The sequence below is a fragment of the Podospora pseudopauciseta genome, chromosome 4, assembly GCF_035222475.1.
Source record: "Podospora pseudopauciseta strain CBS 411.78 chromosome 4, whole genome shotgun sequence".
Lineage (NCBI taxonomy): Eukaryota > Fungi > Ascomycota > Sordariomycetes > Sordariales > Podosporaceae > Podospora > Podospora pseudopauciseta.
In genome coordinates this window covers 1,714,439-1,739,034 of record NC_085894.1, presented here as the reverse complement: position 1 = coordinate 1,739,034, position 24,596 = coordinate 1,714,439, and the positions used below count along the sequence as shown (strand labels likewise).

At 52.7% G+C, this 24,596-nt stretch overlaps 10 protein-coding genes and 1 non-coding gene across 11 annotated transcripts; 5 read left to right on the top strand and 6 right to left on the bottom strand.

Moving 5' to 3' along the window:
• Positions 1–188: 188 nt before the first annotated feature.
• Positions 189–3,681, bottom strand: QC763_403855 (uncharacterized protein). The gene is made up of 4 exons (XM_062912028.1): positions 2,930–3,681; positions 2,413–2,873; positions 406–1,201; positions 189–340 (listed from the first exon to the last, which is right to left on the bottom strand). The coding sequence occupies exons 1-4, from the start codon at positions 3,512–3,514 to the stop codon at positions 305–307; spliced, it is 1,878 nt and encodes a 625-aa protein (XP_062765653.1). The 5' UTR covers positions 3,515–3,681; the 3' UTR covers positions 189–304.
• A 291-nt stretch (positions 3,682–3,972) lies between these two features.
• Positions 3,973–6,052, top strand: QC763_403858 (uncharacterized protein; the record flags this gene model as incomplete). Its single annotated transcript, XM_062912029.1, has 4 exons — positions 3,973–4,065; positions 4,132–4,475; positions 4,552–5,615; positions 5,751–6,052. 4 exons carry the CDS (start codon positions 3,973–3,975, stop codon positions 6,050–6,052), a joined length of 1,803 nt encoding a protein of 600 aa, XP_062765652.1.
• Positions 6,053–6,066: 14 nt separating this feature from the next.
• ABHD8 lies at positions 6,067–7,775 on the bottom strand. The gene is made up of 2 exons (XM_062912030.1): positions 6,655–7,775; positions 6,067–6,598 (listed from the first exon to the last, which is right to left on the bottom strand). Exons 1-2 carry the CDS (start codon positions 7,216–7,218, stop codon positions 6,482–6,484), a joined length of 681 nt encoding a protein of 226 aa, XP_062765651.1. The 5' UTR covers positions 7,219–7,775; the 3' UTR covers positions 6,067–6,481.
• A 167-nt stretch (positions 7,776–7,942) lies between these two features.
• On the bottom strand, positions 7,943–8,043 carry QC763_0065030. The gene has a single exon. It is a non-coding gene; the product is annotated as a tRNA-Arg (tRNA).
• Positions 8,044–8,167: 124 nt separating this feature from the next.
• QC763_403870 (uncharacterized protein) lies at positions 8,168–10,984 on the bottom strand. The gene is made up of 2 exons (XM_062912031.1): positions 9,356–10,984; positions 8,168–9,294 (listed from the first exon to the last, which is right to left on the bottom strand). Exons 1-2 carry the CDS (start codon positions 9,665–9,667, stop codon positions 8,449–8,451), a joined length of 1,158 nt encoding a protein of 385 aa, XP_062765649.1. The 5' UTR covers positions 9,668–10,984; the 3' UTR covers positions 8,168–8,448.
• QC763_403875 (uncharacterized protein) lies at positions 10,051–10,676 on the top strand (the record flags this gene model as incomplete). Its single annotated transcript, XM_062912032.1, has 2 exons — positions 10,051–10,527; positions 10,590–10,676. The coding sequence occupies exons 1-2, from the start codon at positions 10,219–10,221 to the stop codon at positions 10,674–10,676; spliced, it is 396 nt and encodes a 131-aa protein (XP_062765650.1). The 5' UTR covers positions 10,051–10,218.
• Positions 10,985–11,217: 233 nt separating the features above from the next.
• On the bottom strand, positions 11,218–18,389 carry SNQ2_1 (ATP-binding cassette transporter snq2). Its single transcript, XM_062912034.1, has 3 exons — positions 15,279–18,389; positions 12,875–15,219; positions 11,218–12,813 (listed from the first exon to the last, which is right to left on the bottom strand). The coding sequence occupies exons 1-3, from the start codon at positions 17,344–17,346 to the stop codon at positions 12,784–12,786; spliced, it is 4,443 nt and encodes a 1,480-aa protein (XP_062765647.1). The 5' UTR covers positions 17,347–18,389; the 3' UTR covers positions 11,218–12,783.
• vip1 lies at positions 11,422–12,568 on the top strand (the record flags this gene model as incomplete). The annotated part of the gene is made up of 2 exons (XM_062912033.1): positions 11,422–11,498; positions 11,560–12,568. The coding sequence occupies 2 exons, from the start codon at positions 11,422–11,424 to the stop codon at positions 12,314–12,316; spliced, it is 834 nt and encodes a 277-aa protein (XP_062765648.1). The 3' UTR covers positions 12,317–12,568.
• Positions 18,390–18,669: 280 nt separating the features above from the next.
• CKB1 (casein kinase 2 regulatory subunit) lies at positions 18,670–20,376 on the bottom strand. Its single transcript, XM_062912035.1, has 2 exons — positions 19,910–20,376; positions 18,670–19,838 (listed from the first exon to the last, which is right to left on the bottom strand). Exons 1-2 carry the CDS (start codon positions 20,066–20,068, stop codon positions 18,984–18,986), a joined length of 1,014 nt encoding a protein of 337 aa, XP_062765646.1. The 5' UTR covers positions 20,069–20,376; the 3' UTR covers positions 18,670–18,983.
• Positions 20,377–20,522: 146 nt separating this feature from the next.
• On the top strand, positions 20,523–21,605 carry QC763_403910 (uncharacterized protein; the record flags this gene model as incomplete). The annotated part of the gene is made up of 1 exon (XM_062912036.1): positions 20,523–21,605. One exon carries the CDS (start codon positions 20,523–20,525, stop codon positions 21,603–21,605), a length of 1,083 nt encoding a protein of 360 aa, XP_062765645.1.
• Positions 21,606–22,131: 526 nt separating this feature from the next.
• On the top strand, positions 22,132–24,130 carry QC763_403920 (uncharacterized protein; the record flags this gene model as incomplete). Its single annotated transcript, XM_062912037.1, has 2 exons — positions 22,132–22,482; positions 22,547–24,130. 2 exons carry the CDS (start codon positions 22,132–22,134, stop codon positions 23,639–23,641), a joined length of 1,446 nt encoding a protein of 481 aa, XP_062765644.1. The 3' UTR covers positions 23,642–24,130.
• Positions 24,131–24,596: the final 466 nt, after the last annotated feature.

Genomic DNA, 24,596 nt, shown 5'->3' with positions numbered 1-24,596 from the left:
ACTAAGCGGCGGGAATGATGCAGCACCTGGCCTATGATACCACTGGTCAAAAACCGAGGTGTATGGTAGAGGAGAGCTGTCTTGGAGGCGCCTAGGTACTTGGGTTTGAATGAGCAATACTTGTCACGACATTGGTACCAGCACCCAGCTCATGAGTCAGTGCCCGGCACAATAACGCATTCGATAAACGGCCCGCTCCCACGGCGGCAAGTGTCACAGGGCTGCCGAGCAACGGTCCCCCGGCTCTTGCATGAGAACAGCTTCACAGTTTTGAGGACCGTGCCACTGCCCCTCCCGACCTGGCTCAGGCGGGTAATGAATCCACCAAAGGCCTAACAGACTGCAAAGTCATCAGCTTCACTTCTAGATTGATTGCTGGGGCTAAGACGACAACTCAAAACGTACCTTCATTTTCGCCATCTCCTTCATCCGCCCCGAGGGTTTGACGTAAATGCCGACAATGGCCTGAATTGTCTCTTCCCCAACAACCTCAACCTCAGGTCCACCATGAGGTTCCAAATCTTTCCCTACCTCTCTTGCGTGACGTGTAGGAGGCCGTCCAACACGTTTCGCCGGTCTTTCCACCCGCCCTTGCGATGTTCGAGCGTACCCCGACACCAGGAGCCTTGGTTTCCTCCTACCCAATGTCTTTTCCCCAGCCAACCCTCCTCCTCTTCCGCTTCTCCCTGTGCTCGCGTGCCTGCCTCCTCGCATCGTAGTTTTGATCACATCACCTGCAGGTTCCTCCTCGGCGTCGTCATCGCCCTGGCCTGTGTTACCCTGGCTTGTGTCTTTCTCATAATCACTCAGCACGAGAATGACATCGATTACCCCCTCGCCATCATCATCTCCACCATCTACCGCACCCGTTGATGCCCAGTACCCGCGGGGGATGTCGTTTCCCACCTTGCGAAGAACCTCCTTGAATCGGTCTTTCAGTCCCCCACGCTCGCCATTTTGAACAGAAGGCACACCGGGTATGGAGACAAAACGAGACCCAAGCTCCTGGATCTCAACCTCATAGTCGGTGAGGCAAGGCCCAAGATGGCTGGCGATGAGATGGGGAAGTTGTTTGTAGATCGTCTGTGTGAATTTGGCGATGAGACTACTGCGTATAGTAGAGGCCGCTTCCTCGAAGGCACGTTGGATGAGAAAATCGATGTTAGTTTCTGCCTTGATGGCGTTTTTCCGGCGGTTGATCCTAGGGGATACGGGAGGTCGCAGGTGAGAACCCCCTCTTGGGCGCCATCCGATCGTTTAGTTCCTTGTTTACTTGTACAGCCCTCACTCCATGTCGCCAAGGCTAGTGTTTGAGCTTATTAGAGGACCACCGGTTGGCAGACTGGAACAGAGAGACACCCGCAGCACAAATTTAAGCTGTTGTTTGCTCTCATGAATTTGCAAACTCACTCGTTTCGATTCCGAGCCATGGCCGGTCAGCTCGAGCTTTGAGCGAGTGCCTCATAGGTTGTTCACAACAAGTCTGCCTTGTATTACAAACCATCGCTTTCATCTACCGCTATAACAATCTTCCGCTACCATGATAAGGTTGCAGATACAGCGGGTACCCGTCTAGCGCCACTCTCTTGTACTACCGCATACACGCGAGTCTCCTTTCGACGTCCCAACGAGCCAATCGGAACCCACGTTAGGTATCGCAACTCAACAAACGGGACATACAATAGACAACAGAGTCGCTTCTGCGTTTCAAGGCTTATGGCTTCCAAGTACTTTAATGCTTGGTGAAACTCCGTATTACTGTTGTTTGGACGCTATTGATGCATAATTATGGCAAGAGGAGCTCATGTCGTAGCGATCAAGATGCTCGCTCTTCTCAAGATCCGGACTACCTTGTGTTCATTGCTCTATCCTATAAGCCAGATGGTTACGGGCTGCCTTACAGCGTGATACATGCATAGCTCGATAGCCATCAATACAACATAGTGTCTCCGGCAATAACTAGCCCTGATATATGAAGATTGAAAACAAAACAAAAGCTTGCATCGTCCTGCAAAGACCAGTATAATCCGACAGTATATCGAAAGCTCAAGGCCACTCTCGCGGTATTGCAAACAATCACCACCATGAAGGTATCCCTACTTCTCTGAGGTGTTCATATTTGTGTATCTGATTACGTCGTTGCTATTGTTCACCCACGCGCTGATCTGCTGAACCGAGCCTGTATCAAAAATGCCTCCGGTGACTGTGAAGCAATACCAAGTTAGTAAATCACCAGGAAATGGTCATGGCCAGTCTCACATACCTTGGTATCCAAAGCGCTCCACCAACTCCTAGTCAGTGCCGAGCGGATGGCCAGCAACAGGACACCCTTTCTCAAAATGTTTTCTGAGACGAGTCAACATACCCGGACCTTGGTTAAGACAGTTGAAACGGCCACAACGAAGAACGCACCAGCCGGAGCTCTGAAAATTGAAAATCCACTCGCGGTGCTGAACCTCGTGAAGGTTAGCTCTAGATATGCAGAGTGGTTTTCCGTGACAAGGCTTTGAAGCCTGGGCTGGCTTCTTGGTTTGTGCTGGCTTCTTCTTCGCAGATGGTGGGGCGGCCTTAGAAAGGTCGTATCGCTGATTGGAAGGTGTTGCATGGTGAGCAGGCGCATTCTTTGATTGGGATAGCAAAGGTGGTGGCGATGGATCCTGATGTCCCGAACTAGAGTTTCCACCTTTGGTGAGGAGGGCTTGCGGCAACGAAGGGGAGGAAGCATGCAGAGCATGGGACAGGGCTGGCGTAGGCTCAGACACCCGGGATGCCCCGTCCTCTGAAAAATTGACTCGGCGACGCTTGGTCGGGGTAGGTGATTCAATCTTGATCGGGCTCTCGCTGCGTTTCTTAATGGGAGTCTGGCTGACATGCTGTCCAGATAATTAGACCCGGGTAAAATAACTGAGGTACTGACTGGTAGACTTACTCGGTCGTAGCCATCTAGCCGCCCCGAAATCTCACACTGGGTTGAGCCCTGTGAAGTTGACGGAGACACGTCCTCAATGACCAGTGGCCGCTCAGCCAATCCCTCAACTGGCTGAAGCCGAGAGAAGGCCAAGTCCTCAAGCCTGGCCATCAGGTTCAACTTGGTTGGAATCATGGCGAGCAGTCGGTTTGCCTGGGTACCGTCGGCCTCAGCAGCCATAGCCGTTGCGATCACATCGAGCTTCTTGGCGAGTCTATTGACTTCCTGCTCGATAACAGTGGCGATTCTGTCGGCGGACCCTTCGATATCCAGAGAGCTGATTTCGGCCGCCCAATGCTCCTCGGCCTGTCTTGTCATGAACGCCTGGAAGCTTTCGCGATGGGCCTCCACATCGTCATCGTAGTCGCTCAAAAGGCATGGAATGACCTCTTGATGGCCGGACTGGTATTGATCCGCCATGGTGAAGGTGTTTGGAGGAGTGGAAGGAGTTGAAAAGACACAAGAGTTGTAGAGTTGAGGTGTTTTGTCACAAGAGTTTCTGTTGAAGGTGGGGCAGAGATGGTTTGCCTGTGGAAGATCAGGCATCAGATCATTGCGCACAAGGCAGCCACGACCTAGAGATGCCCACAGCGTTGCGACTTCCGCACACGAGACTTGTATCGGCTAGGTACATTTTACCGGCCATTTTTGGTTGATATTGAGAGTGTAACCGCTGCACTTAAACCCCAGTCCCACAGGTCGGCGCCAGTAGGTCTGAAACCCACTCTGGGTTTGATTAAGTGCAGCCTTACAAGAGCTGACAATTAGATACCTCAGGCTTTACAAGTTATCAGCATTGAAAACAGAGTTTAAAAGTAGTCGAAGAACCTGAAAAGTAAATTGTTCAACGGGCCTGTCTTGTCGAGTCAATATCATCGTGTCACTCAACACCCTGTGCTTGAACCCTCTATCGGCTTATGCTACCTACCGTAAATCACATTCTTGAAGAGTTTGTCAAGCAAAAGAGAATTCCAATCGAACTGCTCCCAGATGGTGGAAATCACATGTGGATTGCGATGCAAAGCGCAAGAAAATATTCATCTGGCCAGGTCATCGTCGCAACGACTGCAGTCGACGTGGCTCACGCTTCGGAGCAAGTGACAGGAGAAACAATACCTACTGTCCCCCCACCAGGCCTATTCACTCTTATTCTGAATAGATAGCTGTCTCTCCTCTTAAGATCTTGTCCTGCCTTGCCAGCAGAAACTGGTCTGCAACAACACAACAACAACAACCGCGCCAAATACCAGCAACGAACAATCCCCCGACTCTTCACACAGCACCTTCACACAACACAAACAATCCTTGATATATTTGCCAAGATGCGTGTAAATATTTCATCAATCCCGCGCTCAACGATCCTGATCGAGGTCCTAGCAGAGGAGGACCGGTCTCTCTTCGACAAGCTCGACTTAACGGGCATGATCCGAGACAACTCGAAATCCGACGCCCTCAGCTTTCACATCAAGGCTTTCTTCGACCAACTCCCCCTCTTCCCTGACGATTCGTATGTTATCCACCACCCATCTCGTATCCGTCATCTTCACATATACCACGATCACAAAAACTAACACCATCCTCAGGACCCCCTCTCCTCCCAAACCCTCCCCCAAGAAAGTGGCATTTTCTTGCGACTCTCCTCACTACAAATCACCCACCCCCTCCAAGCTACGCAAGAAAAATAAACTGTTCGGCATTCCCACAGTTCCTACAGTCAAAACCCACAAGCAATACACTTGCCCCGAAGCCACCAACCCGTTGTCCATCATCTGGCCCGACAACAACAATCCCCTCCCCACCGATAGCCGCCAACCAACCTGCCACCCTCACATCCGCCTCTCTTGCACTGACCCCTCGCCCTGGATTACCCCCGACGAAAACCCTCCCACACCATGCCACCACACTTCCTGGTACGCCGCAACATCCACCCTCTCTCAGCATGCCTCCAAGCTCCTATCGTTAGCCTTCACCAAACAAAATATAACCACTCTCTCCGCCCCCATGGCCAACCTAGCCGAAGCCAAAACCCTCGAGCTGAACATCCTCCCCAAGCTCCACCTCGCGTACAGCCTCTACACCGCCCACGTCTTCATCACCGGCCGCTTCAAAAAGTTCGTCATCCACATCTGTCGGCACTGCACCAGATCCCTCACCCTGGCCAACATCCAGATCCTCGAACACAAGAAGCCGTGGACTCTGCTGGAACATTGGCTCGAGAAGATCAAAGTGGTATACGATGCTCTGAATACAATGCATCTCTGGCTCTTCGTGGCGGCTAAAAAGCTGGACAAAGCAGTCAAATATCTCGCCGAGGCTGGCAATGTGAGGATGAAGGGGGGGGATGGCATGACGAGGGGGGAGATGCTGCCTTTGTATCGGTGTATGATTGAGGTTAGGGGGTGGATCAGGAGGGAAGCGATACAAGGTGTCATGGAGGATAAGGCGCGTGTCAAGGAGGTTGTGGGGAGGTTGATGGGGGTTTTGCATCCTTTGACGGGGTTGGGATATGACAAGGCTGTGGTGGAGGCGCTGGGGGGTTTGTGGAAGGTGGAGCAAGAGGAGAAAGAGGGTGATGAGAAAGGGGAGGAAGGTAGTGATGAGGAGATGGCGGACGGCAGAGAGTTTGAGGATCTTGATGATGGTGCTGGTGACTCTGATGAATCTAACGACTCTGACGACTCTGACGACTCTGACGACTCTGACGACTCCGACGACTCTGACGACTCCGACGACTCTAACGACTCCGGCGAGTCTGATAACTCTGATGGGCCGGACGATGAAGACCAGGATGAAGCTAACTCTGATGAGGAGATGAAGGATGATGAGACAGATATTGGCGAGGATGAGATTGCTGACGAGGGTATCGAGGTCTCGATGAGCAATTCTGTGGAGGATGATTTGGGGGAGTTGAACGGTGATTTGGATGACGATTTTGACAAGGAGATGGAAGAGCAAAAGTTTGTGATCCGCAAGGCAATCTTGGAAGCTGCGGTCGAGGTTCGCTCGGTTTGTGAGACGTGGAGGAACCATGCGGCTTTCATTCAGGCTATTGAAAGGGGACAGCTGAATGACCACCAGGATTAGTTTTTCTTGATCTCGTTGGATGTTAGCTTTGGTTTGGGACAGTGGACGAGTGGTGTAATTAGCAGCAATATATAGCGTTCTTTTGACAGCATCCTGTCTTCCTGTACCGCTCTTTCCATCTTCTTGCGTTGTTCCTTCCGTGCTTATCCACCGTTCCTTCCGTCTTTAACGCATTCGATTGTGATTCATTCCAGTACCTGTCATGAGCAGAGATCATCTTACACTATCATACAACCCCCATCTAAACCACACCCCATCATTCCCTTTCAAACCTTCAGCAAAACCCCTCCCTCTCCAACCACCCCTCCAAAATTTTATTCGTCTCCTGCGCCTTCACATGATGAAACCAATGCCCAACCCCCTCCACGGTCACTGTCTCAACCCCCATCTCCCTGTCCGTCCCAACCCAATACTCACTACACCCCAGCGTCAGCCTCTTCGCCTTAACCCCCTTGGACAACTCCATCGCCACCTCCTTCCTGCCCAATCCATTCTTGTTCGTCCACAGGCATATGTCATCGCACCAATACTGCTTGGATCCATCGCCTGTTTCCACTCATGTCAGCGTTGACCCTTTTGTCTCTGGGCTACAAGAGACCTACCATCCCCCTCCTCTGAATCCAAGTCGTATGCCAATCCCACTCCGGCCCCAGCGGTGGAATAGGAACCAGCCCTTTAGCCGCAAAGTTCACCATCAGGTTTTGCATCGTTGTTGCTGGGTCGGAAAACAGCTCGTCACACGTGGCGGAGGACATGGAATGCAGGGGGTCTAGTAGGACTAACCCTACCACCAGGTCTGGGTTGGTAGCAGCGAGGTGGACTGACGTGCAGGTTCCCAACGAGTGACCGATGACGATGACGTTGGAGGTGATGTCAAGGTGGGCGAGCAGAGCGGATAAATCGGAGGACAGATTCTCGGGTGTGTAAATCCCTTCATCGACAGCGGTAGGGGGAGCGGAGGAGCGGCCTTGTCCGCGGGGGTCGGGGGTGACGACCCGGAAGCCTTTGGAGAGGAGGAAGGGGACTTGCCAGGACCAGTCGGATAGGTCGCAGGTAATTCCTGGGATCAGGAGGCAGGTGTGGGTTGGGGTTGATGAAGGGGGGGATTCGTCGATGTAGTAGATTGAGACCGAGGGGCCAGGGGTGGGGGAGGGGAAGTATGGCATTTTGACAGGTTGGTATGGTAATGTGTGGTTCTTGGGAAAATGCTAGAGTTTGAAGACCTGAGGGTAGTGACTAGATGAGTGTGGTGTGTCTTGTAGTTTCCGGATGTGGGAATTTAAATATTTGATAGCAATAACGGGCCCCTGGACTGGATTTAACGAGTCAGTGCTGGTAGACACTCAAAAGGGGATGATACTTCTGCAGTATAAGATGACTACCATCAAGCTCCAGGTTGGAATGCTTGCTAGCCTCTGCATGAGATTTTTTTTTCAAATCAAGTGATGTTTGAAAGTTCCCTTGGCTGCTTAAGGGGTGAGGAGGTATCGGGTAAAGCCGGCGGGAATTACCTAAACACAATAGGCGTGCCAATAAGGAGGGTGATATCTGGCTGAGAACTGGTTGCGTACGACATTTTGACATTGTATAGCTATCGCCAATCGTTCAAATCCGACGTAGTGCAAAATCCTTAATTTCTCAAAGGAATGAATCCATGCTCTCGGCATCCTGTCACAATGCCATTGACTCATCATTGCTGCTCAATGAATTTGATGAATTTCGCAACTCTGCAGTGACCAAAAAAAATTTATGGTATAATTTGGCATGCATTGTAGCTGTGAATCTGTAGTCTGCAATACCACTGATGCACCCTACCTTAACAAGGGGTAAGAGACTGGAAATCACCATGATAAATGCAACCGCTACCATAAGCTCCACCAAGCTATCACAGGCCGTGTAGCGCAATGGTAGCGCGTTACTTTCCGGTTTCAATTTCTCGAAGCTAAATCTCCAGTTGGTAAAGGTTCTGGGTTCGAGTCCCAGCATGGTCGATCATCTCTCCTGCTGGACTCCACTTCATGAGTGACATGAGCTTTTTGTCGTTTTTGACCTTGGGCCCCCTGAACTTTGTCAATACCTGGTACTCTCAGTTGATGTCTCCAGACCTCATAGGACCAAGAAAAGTGTGCATGAAAATGCTGTCTCCCAAGGGGAGTAAAATTTTGTGGCATTGGTACGCTTGTGGCGTGAGAGAAGATGGTTATCAAGTCTCGCCTACCTACCCTTCTATGAAAAGCACTCAAAACTCCAAAACGCCCCATCGTCTGCTGACTCAAGCGTACTGCTCTTCCCGACAAAGGAGACACGCATCTCGAAGAGCTGTCGGTTGATAATGTAAAAGTCCAGATAGACATCTCCGGATTGCAGGAAGCGACGTTAGTTACCCGGTAGGTGAATTACCTCGCAGGAAAATCCACCCCCCTTTGCAACCCGGAGCTCGACGCACTCTCCCCAACTCGGACTTCCTGCTCCAAGGCACCACCATCACCCTGCCCGCTGGTAGCACTTGTGATCCTCGGCCGTCTCTGGGCAGCCACACTAATACCACCCGCTCCGGTCGCACTGGTGGCTACGCTGGCAGCAACACTTGTTGTCGTGCTGACACTATCACTTCTAACCCTTCGTGAGGCACCTGCACTGGGTGTGGCTCCCGAGCCACTGACATCACTTCCTCTCCGGGCCCGAACCATTCTCTCGAGCTCGCGGACTCTCTTCTTCAACTCATCATTCTCTCGCTTAGTGGCCTCGAGCTGCTCGCGGTAGAAAGCCGTCTCCTGATAACGGTCTGTGGCCGGGATCAGACCGGGCGAGAGGTCGCATGTGGAGCCAGGGGTGGCGAGCACAGAGGTACTGCTGCTCACGTGTGGGACCCTGGAAGAGAAGTAGTTGGCCAAAGTCGGCTCGTTGGAATAACTGGAGCCGTACACCAGAGGAGCTGGTGACCCAGCCCTACTACGGCGGGAAGTGGTACTGCCTTGGCGGGAGAGTGCAACACCGCCCAGGGCAGTGGTCGGATAAGGACTCGGACGGATAGGCGCGGGGGACGAGATTCCGGCCATGGATGTGGTCGAGACTGAACCCATATTGCTTCGCGTGCTGGTGTTGGAGAGTGTGCGAATGTGTCGACCGGAACGGGGATCGCCTGGCTCGGTGCCGGTAGCGCTGGTCGAGGATGCATTGGAGACGACAGATTCGTTGTGGAGAGCCCTGAGGGCAGCGAGTTCACGGGTAAGCCGGTTGATCTGCAGATGAATTTTTGTTAGACACGATTCTATACCGACGGTCTCTGAGGGTGCAACATACTCGAGCCTCCTGCTCCTTCTCAAGTTCGGAATGGAGTTCTGCGGCAGTTGGGGGCCGGGGGTGTCGAGTTGGCCCGGGGCCGGAGCCAACGCCAGTGTTGTCGCCAGTCGTCATGGTGCTGCCGGGCAATTGACTGATGGGCGGTGGAAATTGCGGTGATGACAGTACCGGAGTGGATGTGCTGTTTGGGTTGTGCACGGCGGCTTGGTTTGACGGCAGAATCAGCGAACTGGGGGCTGGCGGTGGCATCTGCTGTGATACACGACGCGAGAGGAAATGGGGTGAAGGCGGTACGGAGTTGAGGTCGGGCATTGCAATGTGATTGGAACCCTTTGTTTATGGCACGTTTTGTATGCTGATGAAGTCGCAAGCAGCTTCCGGGTCAAACACTCAGGCAACATGTCACGAAACCACTTTACACGCTTTCGTCGGGAGAATGGCGCGGTGTCGTCTGAGTGCTGGAATAGCTCCCCACAGGCGACACGTGCTGTAATTGGGTCTGTGCTTGAACCGAACTGAGGTGCCCAGGCGGTGAGCTGTCACACTCGTCCCGGCTCTTTGTCAACACTCCCATTGTTTTTGAGCTATAAACACCTAGTACATGGTGTAGAAAATGAGTATATCAGCTGTAGTCAGAGCAAAACCAATGGAACCACTTCACAAACACTGCCATGAGCAACAGAGGCTCCCTGATCGCTAACTGCAGCACTTCCGACAGGTTCAGTTGGCGCCCCACCAAGCCAAGCCCTCGACATAAAAAGCGGGGCTCTGGAAAGCCACCTGCATTTGGCGGGGGCATATGATGTAATGGTGTTTGAGAGACGGGATGATGAAGCTGACGTTGAGCAGCCGGCAGTTTCCCGATGGAGGTGCTGATGTCAGTTACGGATCTTTCTGTGTGTATAAGAAGCTCTGCTTCACTTTTGAACCAGCTTTTCCTTGACACAAACAACGCACCTCAAAACACCCCTTCTCTACAATTTCTTCAGGACAGCCAATCCTTTCATCACAACTCTTACAACAACCACCAAACCTTCAACATGTCTGATCGCGCTGCCCAGTCCCCTCCTCCTGAGGAGCAGTCCGGAAGACAGCTCAATGACCCCCCAGCCAGCGGCAAGGGCACTGATGATGCTTCTAACAAGGAGCAAACCAACAAGAGTGGTCTTGAGGTATGTATAATAGAAAAGCTGTTATGGATGGCACTAGCAGCAACAAGCTAACAGTGCTCCAGAACTTGAGCTCCAACCCCAAGGGTCCAATGGACGACGAGGTCACCAAGAAGTTTGCCAAGAATACTAAGATGGGAGAGTCACAGTAATTGTTGAATGGCTTCTTGTATGATACATGGCTCGGACATGACTGGCGTTGGGAATTAGTATTAGCATAATTGTGTTCCACCATTTCTTCAAATCATCACGAATACCAACGAGACTGTATATGGTCTGTGCGTCAATGACTCTCCAGCAAGACAGTGACAAATTCCGCCAGTGATCCTCCCTAATTAACTGCAGTTTGTTACGTACAGGCTGAGTGTTGCTCGCTTGAGCAGGACTCAAACACCCTGTACTGATACATAGCACAGGTTGGCGAAATAGAGTCAACTTTAGCCGCGATAGTCTGTGGTGGCATCTTTGTAGCAATGCGGCCAGCTTTCACATGTCAAGAACGTCATCAAACACCAAGGGTCGTCGTCCCTGGGCACGTCAGTCCACAACGCAAGCTCCATCAGCCACAGTCCAGGTGCTGGCCGCTGGTGGGGTGTTCGGTTGATTGGCGAACTGCACACAGCCACACGCAATGCCCCTCGATCAGCCGATGACGACATGCCCCTCCTCCAGACCTTCGAGCTCGTTCCAGCTCTCTGACACTTCATCTTATCACCTCAAATAAGCATTTAACAAAACGGTTGGCCTCCCAGACTTTCTCCAATTCATCTTCACATCTGACGACTTACTCGTGTTTACTTTTTCCAGAACACCAATACTAAACATTTGCATCACCCCAACAACCTGATAGCTCAACCCCGCACCGTTACGCTATCTACCCAACAGACAACATTCAAAATGGCGACCACTGTTTATGTCAAGAATATTGCCTCCAACACCGAGGACAAGGAGATCAAGGACTTCTTTAGCTTCTGGTAAGAAATCTCCCTTCTTCCCTGCCCCATCACTCGTTCGCTCTGCTAACGCACCTCCCAGCGGCAAGATCAACTCCATCGACGTCACCTCCGAGGGCGAGACCAAGTCCGCGACCGTGAACTTCGAGAAGGAGACCGCCGCCCGCACTGCTCTCCTCCTCAACCACACCAAGCTCGGCACCAACGAAATCTCCGTCACCGGCGGCTCCTCCTCGGACGATGCCCATCCCGATGACTCCACCACCGATCGCTCCCCCGACGCTGGCCTGACACAAGAAGAGAAGCCCCGCGCCCGCGTCCTCGCTGAGATCCTCGCTCATGGCTACCTCGTCGCCGATACCGGTCTCGAAACAGCCATCCAGCTCGACGAGAAGCACGGCGTCACCAACAAGTTTGTCAACACCGTCAAGCAGCTCGATGAGCGCACCCACGCCACAGACAAGGCTAAGGCTGCCGATGCTAGCTACGGCTTGACCGCTAGAGCCAACTCTCTCCTCACTGGCCTCGCGTCGTACTTTGAGAAGGCTACCCAGAGCCCCACCGGCAAGAAGCTGGTTGACTTTTACACCACCAGCTCCAAGCAGGTTCAAGATATTCACGCCGAGGCGAGACGGCTGGCGGACCTGAAGAAGGCCGAGCACGGCGGGAATGCCTATGCTGCGTCGGGGCTTGATAAGGTCTTTGGCCGGTTTACTGGTGGCGCGGCCAAGTCTAATGAGGAGGTTCCTGGTGGTGCTCCTGCCAATGCGGCGGCGGTGGAGAGTGAGACTAAACCCACTGCGCCGGCTGGTACTGGGGAGTCGAAGGTCATTCACTAAGGGGGTTGAAGGAGAGTAGACAATGACGAGATGAGAATGAAGTCATGGCATGGGATTGGGACTAGGTTTTATGGGTCATGATCACGGCTCTTTTGCAGACGTTGATTCCCACCGGTGTTTTTTTCTTCTTTTTTTTTCCCTTTGCGCTTTTTGTATCCTTGCTTTTAGTGTAGTCAAGGCTTGCTGGAATGAAAATTACATCCTATCACAATGTAGTCGTGGATCAGATCATCCTCAACAGGTGCTGTGTGACACAGTTTATGTCTTGTGCAATTTTGATGCCCCGTGTTTATCTATCCATCTATATACAACAAAGAGGTATCGAAAAGATTACTATGTAATACTGGAAATGTATACTTTTCCTCATGAATCCATCGCATCAGGCTCGTCACATCTCCAACAGCCGTGCCAGTTTAGTTAGTTCGAAATCGGACTCACTCATCCCTCGTTCATGTCACAGGTACACTTTACCGCTTATTGAAATTTAGGAATCGACTCTGCACAACACTCTGGTCAGCATGTGATTCTTTGACCAAAAAAAAAGCCAAGACAACTTACCGCCAAGAAGAGAATAACCATGTTACTCCCAATAAACCCGATAAAAATCCCCAGATCCCTCCACCTGTAGTCGTACGAGAAACCCAACGGCTCAAAGAACTCGTTGCCCACCTCAAAGGCGCAGTAGCTGCAGTCGCTTGTGTTGTTGCCGCCGCCAACTAAATATCCCGAGCCGCCCCTGCTGAAGAAATTGCTCATGTACTCGGAGCAAGTCTGACCGATAGGCGCAGTGAAGTTGTTGAGCTCTTCGGGGAGACAAATAACGGGGAGGTCGTGGAGAGCAGTGACGACTGTCCCCCCAATCAGACGGGTGAAGGGGTTGAGTTCATAGAGCCAGGTCCTATACCCGGCAGGCATTTGAGGCGGCGGGATGGTGACGCCGCAGAAGAGGGCAAAGGTTACAAAGATGAAGGGGTCGAATTGGGAGGAGATGAACAAGCTTGGTGTCAATGCAGAAAGAGCCTGGCCCAGGGTGACAGAGAAAAACTCCGTGATAAGGATCATGAGGAATTGGTACCCTGCTCTTACTGGCTCGGGCTGCAGGCCAGGGAGGTAGTACAGTGGTAAGAAGAAGAGGACGGCGCAGAGGATGGAGTAGGGGATTTCCGCGATGAGGAGGGAGGAGGCGAAGACGAAGGATGAGTACATCTTTGAGGATTGTTCCCGGAAGAAGAGGACGCGCTTGAGGTGGTACATGACTTCGATCTGGCCGATGATCAGGGCGGGGAGGACGGTGATTTGGAACATGACGAAGACGCGGTATTGGAGGGATTGCCGGGAGGAGGTGAGGGAGAGGAAGGTGAGGCCGGTGATCAGCGCGATGATGACGTGGTTGAAGACGCGGGTGAAGAGGTAGTTTGGTGTGCGCCAGTGGGCGAGGTTGGCGCGCTTGACCACGACGCGGAGCTGGTGGGATAGAGGGGAGGCATACTCACGCTCGAGGGAGGGGTCCTTTTGTGCTGTGGTGGCCGAGGCAATGCGGGATTCCTTGAGCTGGGAGATGGTGTCTTTGACGTTGGCGAGCTCAGGGGAGTCAGCCCAGATGTCGGCCCAGTCGCGCGAGCCGATTCGGGGCGCAGAGCCAGCGCCGATGGCTTCGAGCATAAACTCCGCAACATTGTCGGTGGGCTTGGCTTCGGCTCCGTGGCGCCGTAGATAGTCGCGCAGTACGTGGGCGTCTTTTCCAATATCCCCAAAGTACACGCAGCGACCGCCGCTCTTGAGAAGGAGGAGACGATCAAAGTTCTCAAATAGGGCGGCATTCGGCTGGTGGATAGTACACAGAATCGCCTGGCCAGCGGCAGCCAGTTTGCGAAGGAAACGAACAATATTGAAGGCACTCTGGGAATCAAGGCCAGAGGTCGGCTCGTCGAGAAACAAAAGCAGCTCAGGCTTGGCCGCAAGCTCAACGCCAATGGTTACTCTCTTGCGCTGCTCAACGGTAAGGCCAGCCTCGGGTGATCCAATAATCGCATCCGCAAACGTCTCCATTTCCAACAGAGCAATGATCTCCTCCACGTATGCGTACTTCTCCTCACGGGGGGTCTCGAAGGGCTGGCGTAAGTCGGCCGAGAACCGAAGGGCTTCGCGGACAGTCTGGGTCGGGTCGTGGACATCAAGCTGCTCGGCGTACGATGTGCTGCGCTGGAACTCCTTGCCTGGCTTCACGCCATCAACCAAGATATCGCCGTGAATAACACCAATGTTCTTCCTCGCAGCCAACACATCCAAGAGGGTTGTCTTGCCAGCACCCGATGCCCCCATGAGAGCGGTAAGTTGACCCGGCTTGACATACCCATAGACGTTATCGAGCAGTCGTCTTGTTCCGCCCGGCACCGGCACATCATAACACAACCCTTCCCACGTCAGGACGCTTTCCGAATTGATCTTGAGCTCCGAATCTGACTGCTCAGCCCTGGCTTTGCGTCGCTCTTCCTTCTTGGCTATCAGTTCCTCGTTCAGCTTCTTCCGCTCTACGTTGGGCTTCTGAAAGACCTTGGCTTGATTGCCACCCATGCCGAAGCGTACATATTCACCAGCCACAATATTCACGAAGAGAAAGAAGGCCATCAAAACAAGGACAATACCCCAGTTGCGCCACAGCAAACCGGGCGTATAGGAGAAACCTTGATCAATGTAGGATGAACCGGACAGCTCGAGCGTACCGGGCGTGGAGCCAGGCAGCGTGCAGACCTGATGGTTGATATCATCGTACCCAGGACCCGACGGTATCAAACTCTCGGCTGTACATGTCATATCAATGCGCGAAAACTCGTTTTCCATCAAGGAACTGAAGATCAGACCAAGGACGTTGATGTAGTAAATCCACCGGAGCCAGACTTGCTCTGTCAGAGTATTAGCACCACGTCCTCTCTCATCCCCCGGTTCTTGTGTCAGGACTTACCACTCTGCCACTGGATCAAATAGCCACTGGTCGTAATCATCAACGTAATTCCAACGGTTGCAAACTTGACCGCATAGTCGAAATCCGGGCTTAGACACCCGATCACACGGAAAAACAGCGTCATGGCAATGTTGCCACTCAGCAACATTAGATAGAACACGAAGAACCCCCCAGCACTCCGGCTAAGATTCGTCATGAAGTAGACAATCACCGAAAAGACGAAGACTTGCGTGCTAGCGAAGACCTGATCGACAAGAATATTCGCAATCCACAGCGCTGACGGCCGGTGAAAGGCATACGCCCGGTGTTTGTTCACCACGGCTCTGCCCAACATCGTACCCGCCAGCTCGGAAAACGACTGGAAGGCGTTATGTAAAAGCGAAATAAACATCAAGCCACCCTTGGAGAAGGCGCTGGCAGACGTCTTGCCGAGATTAAGATAGAGAGTACCGAGAACAATGCCAATGATAATGTTGCGGAGCCAGGACAAAATGAGAGCCAGGACGTCTTGCTGCTTGAGAAGAAACTGCCTCTTCATCAGTGCCCAGACTTGCTGATGAAAGCCGACGCTGTAGGCGGAGCGCTTCGAGGCACCACGACGCTTCTGGTCGCGGACAGCAACGCGGAAGTCTTCGTGTTTGTCAGTCTCGCGAGCGAGGCTTTCCCTGTAGGACAGCATTTCTTGCTCGAGGTCCTGGGCGTACTTGGAGGACTTGAAGGCAGCTTTCAGGGTGAGAGAGTCGTAAGGGGCATTCTCAGGAGAACGGCCATCCTGGTACTCGCGCTCGAATGCGTCGGTGCAGCCCGTCACATAGTCAGGGGTGGTCTGGCGGGGACGGGGGAGGAAGCCGAGACCCTCGAAGTACGACCGTGCATCTTTTGCGGGACCAAAGTACACCTGCTTGCCCTCGTCGATAACCAAGACCTTGTCAAAGAGGCTGTAAATGTTCTCCGATGCCTGGTAAAGGGAGACAAATGTGCTTGTCTTGTACAGGTCGGTCTGAATGCGGAGGGATTTGACGAAGTCGAGAGCCGTAGAGGCGTCGAGGCCGCGGGTGCTGTTGTCCCAAGAAAGAATGCAGGCATTGGTGGTGAGCATTTCGGCAATGGAAACGCGCTTCCTTTCGCCGCCTGAAACACCACGGATAAACGAGTTGCCAACAATTGTCTTGCGGGTGTGTTCAATGTTGAACATCTTTAAGAGCATGGTCACAACCTTGTCCTTGAATTCCTGCTTGGTGATGCCAGCAGGCAGTTTGCCTGGGGTCTTGACATCAAGGGCAAACCCGAGCGTCTGCTCCACGGTGAGAGTCGGGTGGTGAACATCATCCTCCTCGTTGTAAACAGCCTCTCCACGATAAGGACCAAATTCGTCGACGGCAAAAGGGCCGTAGAGGACCTCACCGGTGATTGACGTGTAGCCATAACGTTGGTTGGCGATCGTCTTGAGGAAGGTCGTACACCCAGATCCAGGCTTGCCAAGCACCAGTACCATCTCTCCCGGTTTACAAACACCCCTGAACCCGTCCAACAAGGTGGCCTCCACTCCTTTCTCCTCAAAACCCAGCAGCTTCCTCACCGGTGAGATGATGTCGAAAAAGTCGGTGAAGGCATCAGGGAACGTTTTGACGTAGTTGGTCTGGCCTCCGATACCCTTGACCGTCAGATCGTCCCAGTAAACCCCAATGTGCTTGGGACGAATACCGGCCTCTCTTTCGGCATCCAGGTCACCTCTGAGGGCCGCCTCCAGGTCAAACTGCTCAAAGGTCTCTGAAGAGGTCTCGGTTTGGGCGTTGCCCTTCTCGGCATCAGTGTGACTGCGCGAACGACTGACGCGTGACATATGCGACAGTTCCCGTTGAAGCTGAGCAAAATCCGACACCGCCTGCTCAACAGAGACACCGCCAACGGCGTGAGTGGTGCCATTGGGGTTGTTGCGCCGTGCCTGTTCGACGAGGTCCGCTGCATTCTGTGTCCTGGACAAAGCAGATGATGGAGATGGCGGTGCCTTCTCCGTCACAACGGCCTCCACGATAGCCTCCTTTCCAGTTCCCAGCTTCGTCGACATCTTGGGAAAAAAGTTTCCGGTGGCAATAGTAAAACTCAGCGAACTGAATCCCCCCAGACCTTAGGCCTGGAGGTGGACAGTTTATGAAGCGGTGACCCTTGAAGAGTTTGCTGGGCAGGTGCGTAGGTCTTCGAAATGGAGAAGTTGGAGAAGTAACAGAGAGAGAACAACGTTAACAAAGGAGGGACAGTCTGCCACAAGCAGCGTGACAGTTTGGGAAAAAGCTTCTCGAAATAATCTGTCCGAGGAAGGGAAGAAAAAAGGAGACTAATGGGCGCTTGGCACCCATCCCATCATTAATAATTACCAATCGAGCTTGACCATTGAATGCTACTGAGCTCCAACTGCAACACTGACGGCTCGTTATCCGATGAAACGGACAAGGTTCTTTTGGGGCTCAAGAGAACCTGCAGGAATAGTACCCACCCACTAAATGGGGGAAGGCCACGAGGGCGTAGGATCCCGAGTTAGGCAGCTCAACGTCGGGAGGTGGGGGAGGAGATGTTTATCAAGTCCACGTTAGTCGAGCTTTCTTCCACTCATACAGTCCATGTTGTTGTTTCTCGCTGCCTGTTGGACCGTTGAGCCTGCTTGGCCTTGGCCCGAGAGACACACAGTGTTGTGTGGTGTTGTCGGTGTTGGACGGGCATTGACAAGCGGGAGCAAACATGTGAGTGGGGTGGCAACTTGTGTTGATGTTTTGCGCCGGAAATATCATTGGTGAGCGTGAAGCTGGATTTCCTTCCCGTGGTGCCGTGTTCCTCGCCATCCATGCCAATGTAACGAAGGGCTGACCCCACCATGGACCTGGCTAGAGCTCTTGATCAGCAATGGGGGTCTGATGTGGGATGAGGGATGACATGCCATTGCTCAGCCTCCGGCCTTCGTGGAAGCTTTCAACAAGCTTGACATGACAAGGCCATACGGCGAGTGACTCATTGGCATGCAGTGTATCCAATACTGCAGGAAACAGCGGCAGATCAATGGCTCAGGGCGAGCGGAGCCAGAGGGTTGGGGAGGGATGAGGTACGGTGGAGAAAAAGTATGGTTTGGCTTTGTCGGCCCCACAACCCCGAACTGTCAAGCGAATGTGGGGAAACAAGCCACAGCTGGAGCGGCAGATGAATGCTTGATTTTGGTGAGTTGAGCCACACATCCCAAGGCGTCAAGCCACAAAAATGCCGAATTTCCGCTTACTCAGCGGATCAAAGTTGACTTCGACTTACGCACTTGTTCATAAAAGATAAATATCTGATAGGACCTATGGAGTATACATGCAAGCAGATAACAACAACTGCCAGCACTAGCAAACCCCAAGAATCACATTCAGACCTTTCCCTCTTGTAGAAATAATTGCCTTCAATTGTCTATCATTGCCCAATACTCCCATTACATCCCAAGACCAAACCAACCATCCAGCATCCAACGCTGTCTACAATCTGCTGGCCGCCAACAGACGTCGTTTCCCAGTCTCACGGTGGGAAATAGCTGAGCACAACACCTAACCATGCTTGAATGCTTGCTTGTATGGCCGACGCCAGTTTTGTTACAAGCACTGCACTCCAGATTCGCAACAGAAAGAAGAGAAACAAAACGTTCGCTCAAGATTTATGCTTATGCCATGTTATGCCAACCAACTAAAGTTCCGATTCGGCGCCATTGGCCTCGGTGGCCATGGGGCTCCCATTTTGCCCTTGTCTCTTCACCCTCGCATTTCCTGGTCGACGTCTCCTTGCCACCGGTCTCCCACTCATGTTCATGTTCTCGTCATCGTCATCCGAGTCGCCATCCTCTTCAGCAAAGTGACGGGCTTCGTCCAGCACCGTGATATCCTCTGGCTTTTTCCGCAGCCATTGCATTCGTGGCCCGGAGCGTGCCAGTTCCGAAACTCTGAAACCATAAATCTTTGGCTCGTAGACCCTGCCTTTGCCCAGACCAGGCGCAATATTCCGCGCCCACATGCCATTGATGTTTAGCGACTCGTCAGTCCGAGTAAGGTTCGCAAGCTGCTCGCCTCCTGACTTTGTCAAGTCGTAATCTGGGAAGGTGAGAAGAAAGAGAGCGCCAAAGGTGCGGCCAAAGAAGGCCCCATCGACCGTTTGGAATCGGCTGTTAGGGGGTACATAAACGTCGAGACACGATGGGCAGAAGAGCTTGACTGTGTCCTCACCAGGCGTATCCGAGAGGCCAACTGGCAGCGTTCTCGTCTGGTTGCAGTTCGTCCGGGGGCATACTCCGAAGTGACTGAGCTCGTACTTTTCCGACATTTGCTGGATGCCGGCCCTGGAACAGATATACCGCTGGTGGATGAGGCCGTAGAGCATCTCGGCCGAGGACTCAATGACCGATAGGTCGCTAGCTATGCGGCTGTGATGTCGGCGTTCATGGCGACCGGCAAGACCATCTCGTCCATCTCCTGAAATGTCCTCCTCGTCCTCCTCTTCCTCGTCCTCGTCATCCTCATCGTCTTCTGGTTCAACATCGAGAATCATCTGGTGAAACACGCGTCTGATTAGCATGGCTCCTACAGCTCAAAGTAACAATAGTCAAACATTTTACCCACCTCCAGCGCCTCCTTGTACATAGTCACCTGGCTTTGAAGACCAGTGAGGTTGAAGTCATCTTCGATAAAGTCCTCTGACACTTCGGCAAAGTATTCGTGGCCGAGGAGGGAGCAAAAGGAAGAGATCCAGGACTCTGGTGATCCTGAAGAGGTCGACATGTTGGTGTGTTTTCGCTTGCTAGGAATTACTTGATCAGAAACTGCTTTGCGCGCGCAGACAGCTCTGTCCTGGTGACTGAGAGAGGTATTGTTTGAGGTGGTAGTAGTCTCGTCGCGGGAGGACGTTGGGCGAGTTGATCTCGAGATATTCTATGTTCTGATCATTATTGACTATGCTGTTGCGCGTCGGTTTGGGCTGGGATGCTGCAGGGAGCGGTGGGACGATGCTTGCTTGTGGTTGCTTCAGAAGTCGTCAAAGCCTCATTTCCGATAGGAAGCCTTGGGCCCTTCTGTGGGCCCCACCTTCGCAATAGCCCCGCGCTGATTGCGGCCTGAAAGGCGAGGTGTCAGTCCCAAGAGGTCGGTAAGCGGTCACGTGCCACCGCGTTTCCCTCGCTCCAGCCCCTCCATCCAATCGCAGGTCGCCAGTCTGATGCCAGCCTGCTAGCAAATGATGAAGACCAAGTCAACTCTTCGTTCTCAGCCGCTGACCATGCGCTGTACACTTCACCAAATTCCCCGGCTGCCTTTCACAAGGTCTCGCAGGACGTCTTTTCTACCAGCCTCAAGGAGATCACTATGTGCTGCGCGTCAGATCCAGGGGCCCATCGGGGTGGAAGAATTTCGGAAGCAAGCCATGGAGAAGAATGAGCCTCTGCTCATCAAAGGGCAGCAAGAAGCCTCGCAAGCCATGACAAAGTGGTTCGAATTCCACCCAGTGCCCAGGACAATAAACAAGACAGCTGTAGCTCTTTCCGAGCATTTCACTCATCCATTCGACGTTAAAATGGTCCCGTATGAGCTCACGGTTCCCACATGGCGTCCCAGAGGCTTCGATGGCGACAATGTGGACCGGTTCATCAGCTGGATGGCCAAAACACAAATAGGTTGGCCCCATCTGTGGCTTTCGTCTTACCTTCATGACATCAAACAACAATTGGGCGATGAGTACGACGAACACCACCGCTTCCTCCGCTTCGAGGCACCAATTTCCCTCATGTCTGCTGCGCTGCGCTACAATGCTGTCAAGGTTTCATTCCAGCGCGTCACTCAGCTCTACATCGCACAGGCTCCGATATCTGACTTGCCGGCCACTCTCCAAGGCGATGTGGCGACACCAGAGATTGTTCTCAAGGCGGGCAAGGGCGACGTGTATGGTTCCAGTATTTGGCTCGGGTTAGAGCCAACCTACACGCCATGGCACTGTGATCCAAATCCGAATTACTTCTGTCAGATCTATGGAGGAAAGGTGATCAGGCTTCTACCACCAGGCCTCGGCAAGAGTCTATTCCGCAAGGTTCAAGCAGAACTGGGACAGACGGGGAGCTCAACCATTCGCGGGGACGAAATGATGCAAGGCGAAGAGAGGACCTTGCTGACAACAAAGGTCTGGACCGAGGAAGCACCAGAGGAGATGATGGAGGTTGATGTATCTCAGGGGGATTCGCTTTTCATTCCCAAAGGATGGTGGCACAGCGTGAAAAGCGTGGATTACAAAGGCGGTCTGAACGGGAGTGTAAACTGGTGGTTTAGGTGAGGCTGTCCTCGAATGAACTGATCATTCAACGTTTTGCTCGCATCCAAAGGCTGTGCTTTGCCCCTTGGGCACATCTGTTGTAACGCCCATGCATGAGCACCTGCAAGAGGGTGCCCACGGCCGCCGCGGGTGCCGATGGATCTGTATTGGTTGTCTTGGCTAGAAAATTTGGATCTTTCCTCTCCTTCGATATGCCTTTCCAGACACGGTCACTCCAAAAGCTCGCAGGCCGCGGGTGAGCGTGAGAACTGTTATCGCTCGGCCTTTCAACCATCCAGGTCAGGCTTCCCTGGCTGACACGAGGGAGGATGACACCAAGTGGAATATTGTCTGTTGGTTGTATCTCGGCGTCGCATCTTCGGCCGGCTCGCATCGCAAGACATTGGCATTATGCAGGCGATTACTGAGTCTCCTCCGAAGGGCTTACCATTTAAATAACGACATGGCAACAGTATGCCCTCGAGATTCTTCAAGCTTCAACACGATTTTCTTTTGTTGAAGGCTCTACGCCATTTATTCTTTCGCAATGTCCGACCAGATCCAGATCACCAACCACAAACAGTACGATGTGATAGTTGTTGGCGCCGGGCTCAGCGGTCTTCAAACAGCTGTCAAGGTCCAACATGCAGGTTTCTCCGTTATTGTTCTAGAGGCTCTTGATCGTGTGGGCGGCAAGACGCTGTCGGTGCAATCCTCGAGCCAGGGCAAAGGCGTCAATGACCTTGGCGCTGCCTGGATCAACGATAGCAGTCAATCCGAGATCTACAAGTTATTCCTCAAGGCTGGCCTGAAACCTGAAAAGCAATTGGATGAGGGCAACACCCTTCGGCAGATTGAAGACGGCAGCTATATCTCTGTTCCTTTTGGTCAACTCTTCGTAAGCGCCCCTAACACATGCAGCCCAACCGACTGTCGCGGTGCTTGTTCTGACACAAACCTAGGTTGACGAAGAAGAAGCCGCAGCCTTTGCTGTCCTCTTTGGCGCTCTGCGAAAAGTGACTGATGCTTCCGACCTGGAAGATCCCATCACCGGGCCCGACGCCAAACGGCTGGACAGCCTGACTTTTACAGAGTACTGCAAAGAGCTCCTGGAGTCCCCTTCGACACCCATCATCGCTACCTACCTAGCGCGTGCTCTCCTAGGGGTGGAAGGTGACGAGGTCAGCGCGCTGTTCATGATCAACTACTTCAAGAGCGGAACCGGAATCCTCAACCTCGTCTCTGATGGCCCCGACGGTGGCCAATATCTCCGCGCCAACAAAGGCACGCAGACAATTTCCAAATATCTCGCCGCCCAGCTGCCCTCCGGGTCCATCCACCTCACCAGCGTTGTCAAATCCGTTAGCCAGTCTGCGGCTGGTGTGGAAGTTGTCACGACCGCCAACAAGACATTCAGGGCCGCGCGCGCGGTAGTCTCTCTGCCCAGCGCTCTGTACCCGACCATTTCCTTCTCCCCCGCGCTGCCGCCATCCAAATCCATCCTGGCAGAGGGTACAGCCATCGGCGCGTACGGCAAGATCATATATGTCTGGGCTATTCCATGGTGGCGTGAGGCCGGGCTCTCTGGGACATTTGAGGCACCGCTTTCTGGGCATGTCTCTTTTACGAGGGAGACTTCCGTGCCGGAGGACAACCAGTGGTCCATCACTTGCTTCATCGTGGGTGATCCTGCAAGGGAGCTGTCCAAGTACGCCCAAAAGGTCAGGAGGGAGAAGGTTTGGGCGCAGTTTAAGCAGGTGTTTGAGGGGTCGGGGGTGTTGAAAGGGGCGAAGGTGCCGGAGCCGATTCAGGTGCATGAGATTGCCTGGAAGAGGAACCAGTATGCGGATGGCGCGCCGACTGCAGTGATGGGTCCGGGGGTGTTGACTGAGTTAGGGGAGGTGACGGTCAATCCGCTGAGGGAGCCGTGGCGGAGAGTACACTTTGTGGGCACGGAGACCAGTTTGGTTTGGAAGGGGTATATGGATGGGGCTGTCAGGAGCGGGATCCGAGGCGGTGAGGAGGTGGTGAAGGCGTTGCGGGAGGAGGGGAGGTGATGGCTTCATTCGCATCGAAAATTGGGAGAACCAAGCCATCTTGTGTATATTCTTCATCCGACAGTGCCCAGTTGTACTACTTGTCACATGTCTAGGCTACACTCCACCGTCACGCACGATCACCAACCTCGCCCTCTTCAATCAACCTGCGGGCAATCGAACAGGCCATTTGAACTACCCACAAATTAAACGTAAGCCACCTGTCTTTCTACTGGAGAAATTATAGCTGTGTGTTTCCCCGGGGGGTTAGGGTAATATACATCCTGACTTGCACTTCATCAACCACATTACCACTCCCAGCCACACCTACTTGCACGCAGTTAGTTGAAAGCCTGGGAGTTGGCCTGGAAATTCAAGGCCGGGCAATAAGAGCCATCGCAAATAAAACCCTGGCAATGAGGCCCTTGCAGGTGGTGGCGCGCGTGCAAATATGCCCTCCATTGGCCCATAGACAACAATCAACAGACAAATATACCATTAAAGCCTGCATTTCTGAGCAAATGATTTCACTGCATTCTGTATTAGACAAAATGCGGTGAGGGTGGTTTGTTCATGTAGGCGAGTAATAGAATGGCGTCGCTCAGGACTCATATACAACCCTAATCCCAACTCGGGCTGCACAGCGGTAACACAGGGTTTTAAGGGCTTTATTGAAAATAAATAAGCCAGTTACATAGTATCTTCATCGATTTGTATGGCACTTCCTATGTGTTTCAGTGCCGGTGAGAAGTGATATTGTCTGTTGAGATGGGTTGTTGAAGTCAGGGTGTGATGTTCTTGTCACAGAAGAATGATGACTTCTCCATTGATACAACCTTAACCCGTGTCAGGGGCACGCGGATGAGGATGGATGGACGATGATTTACTTCCCAATGCAACTCGGTCGCTGGTAGATGCATGATGTATGCCGATTGTTGGTTCCAGTCCTTAGTTTGGTGATTGCATGGAGTGCAAC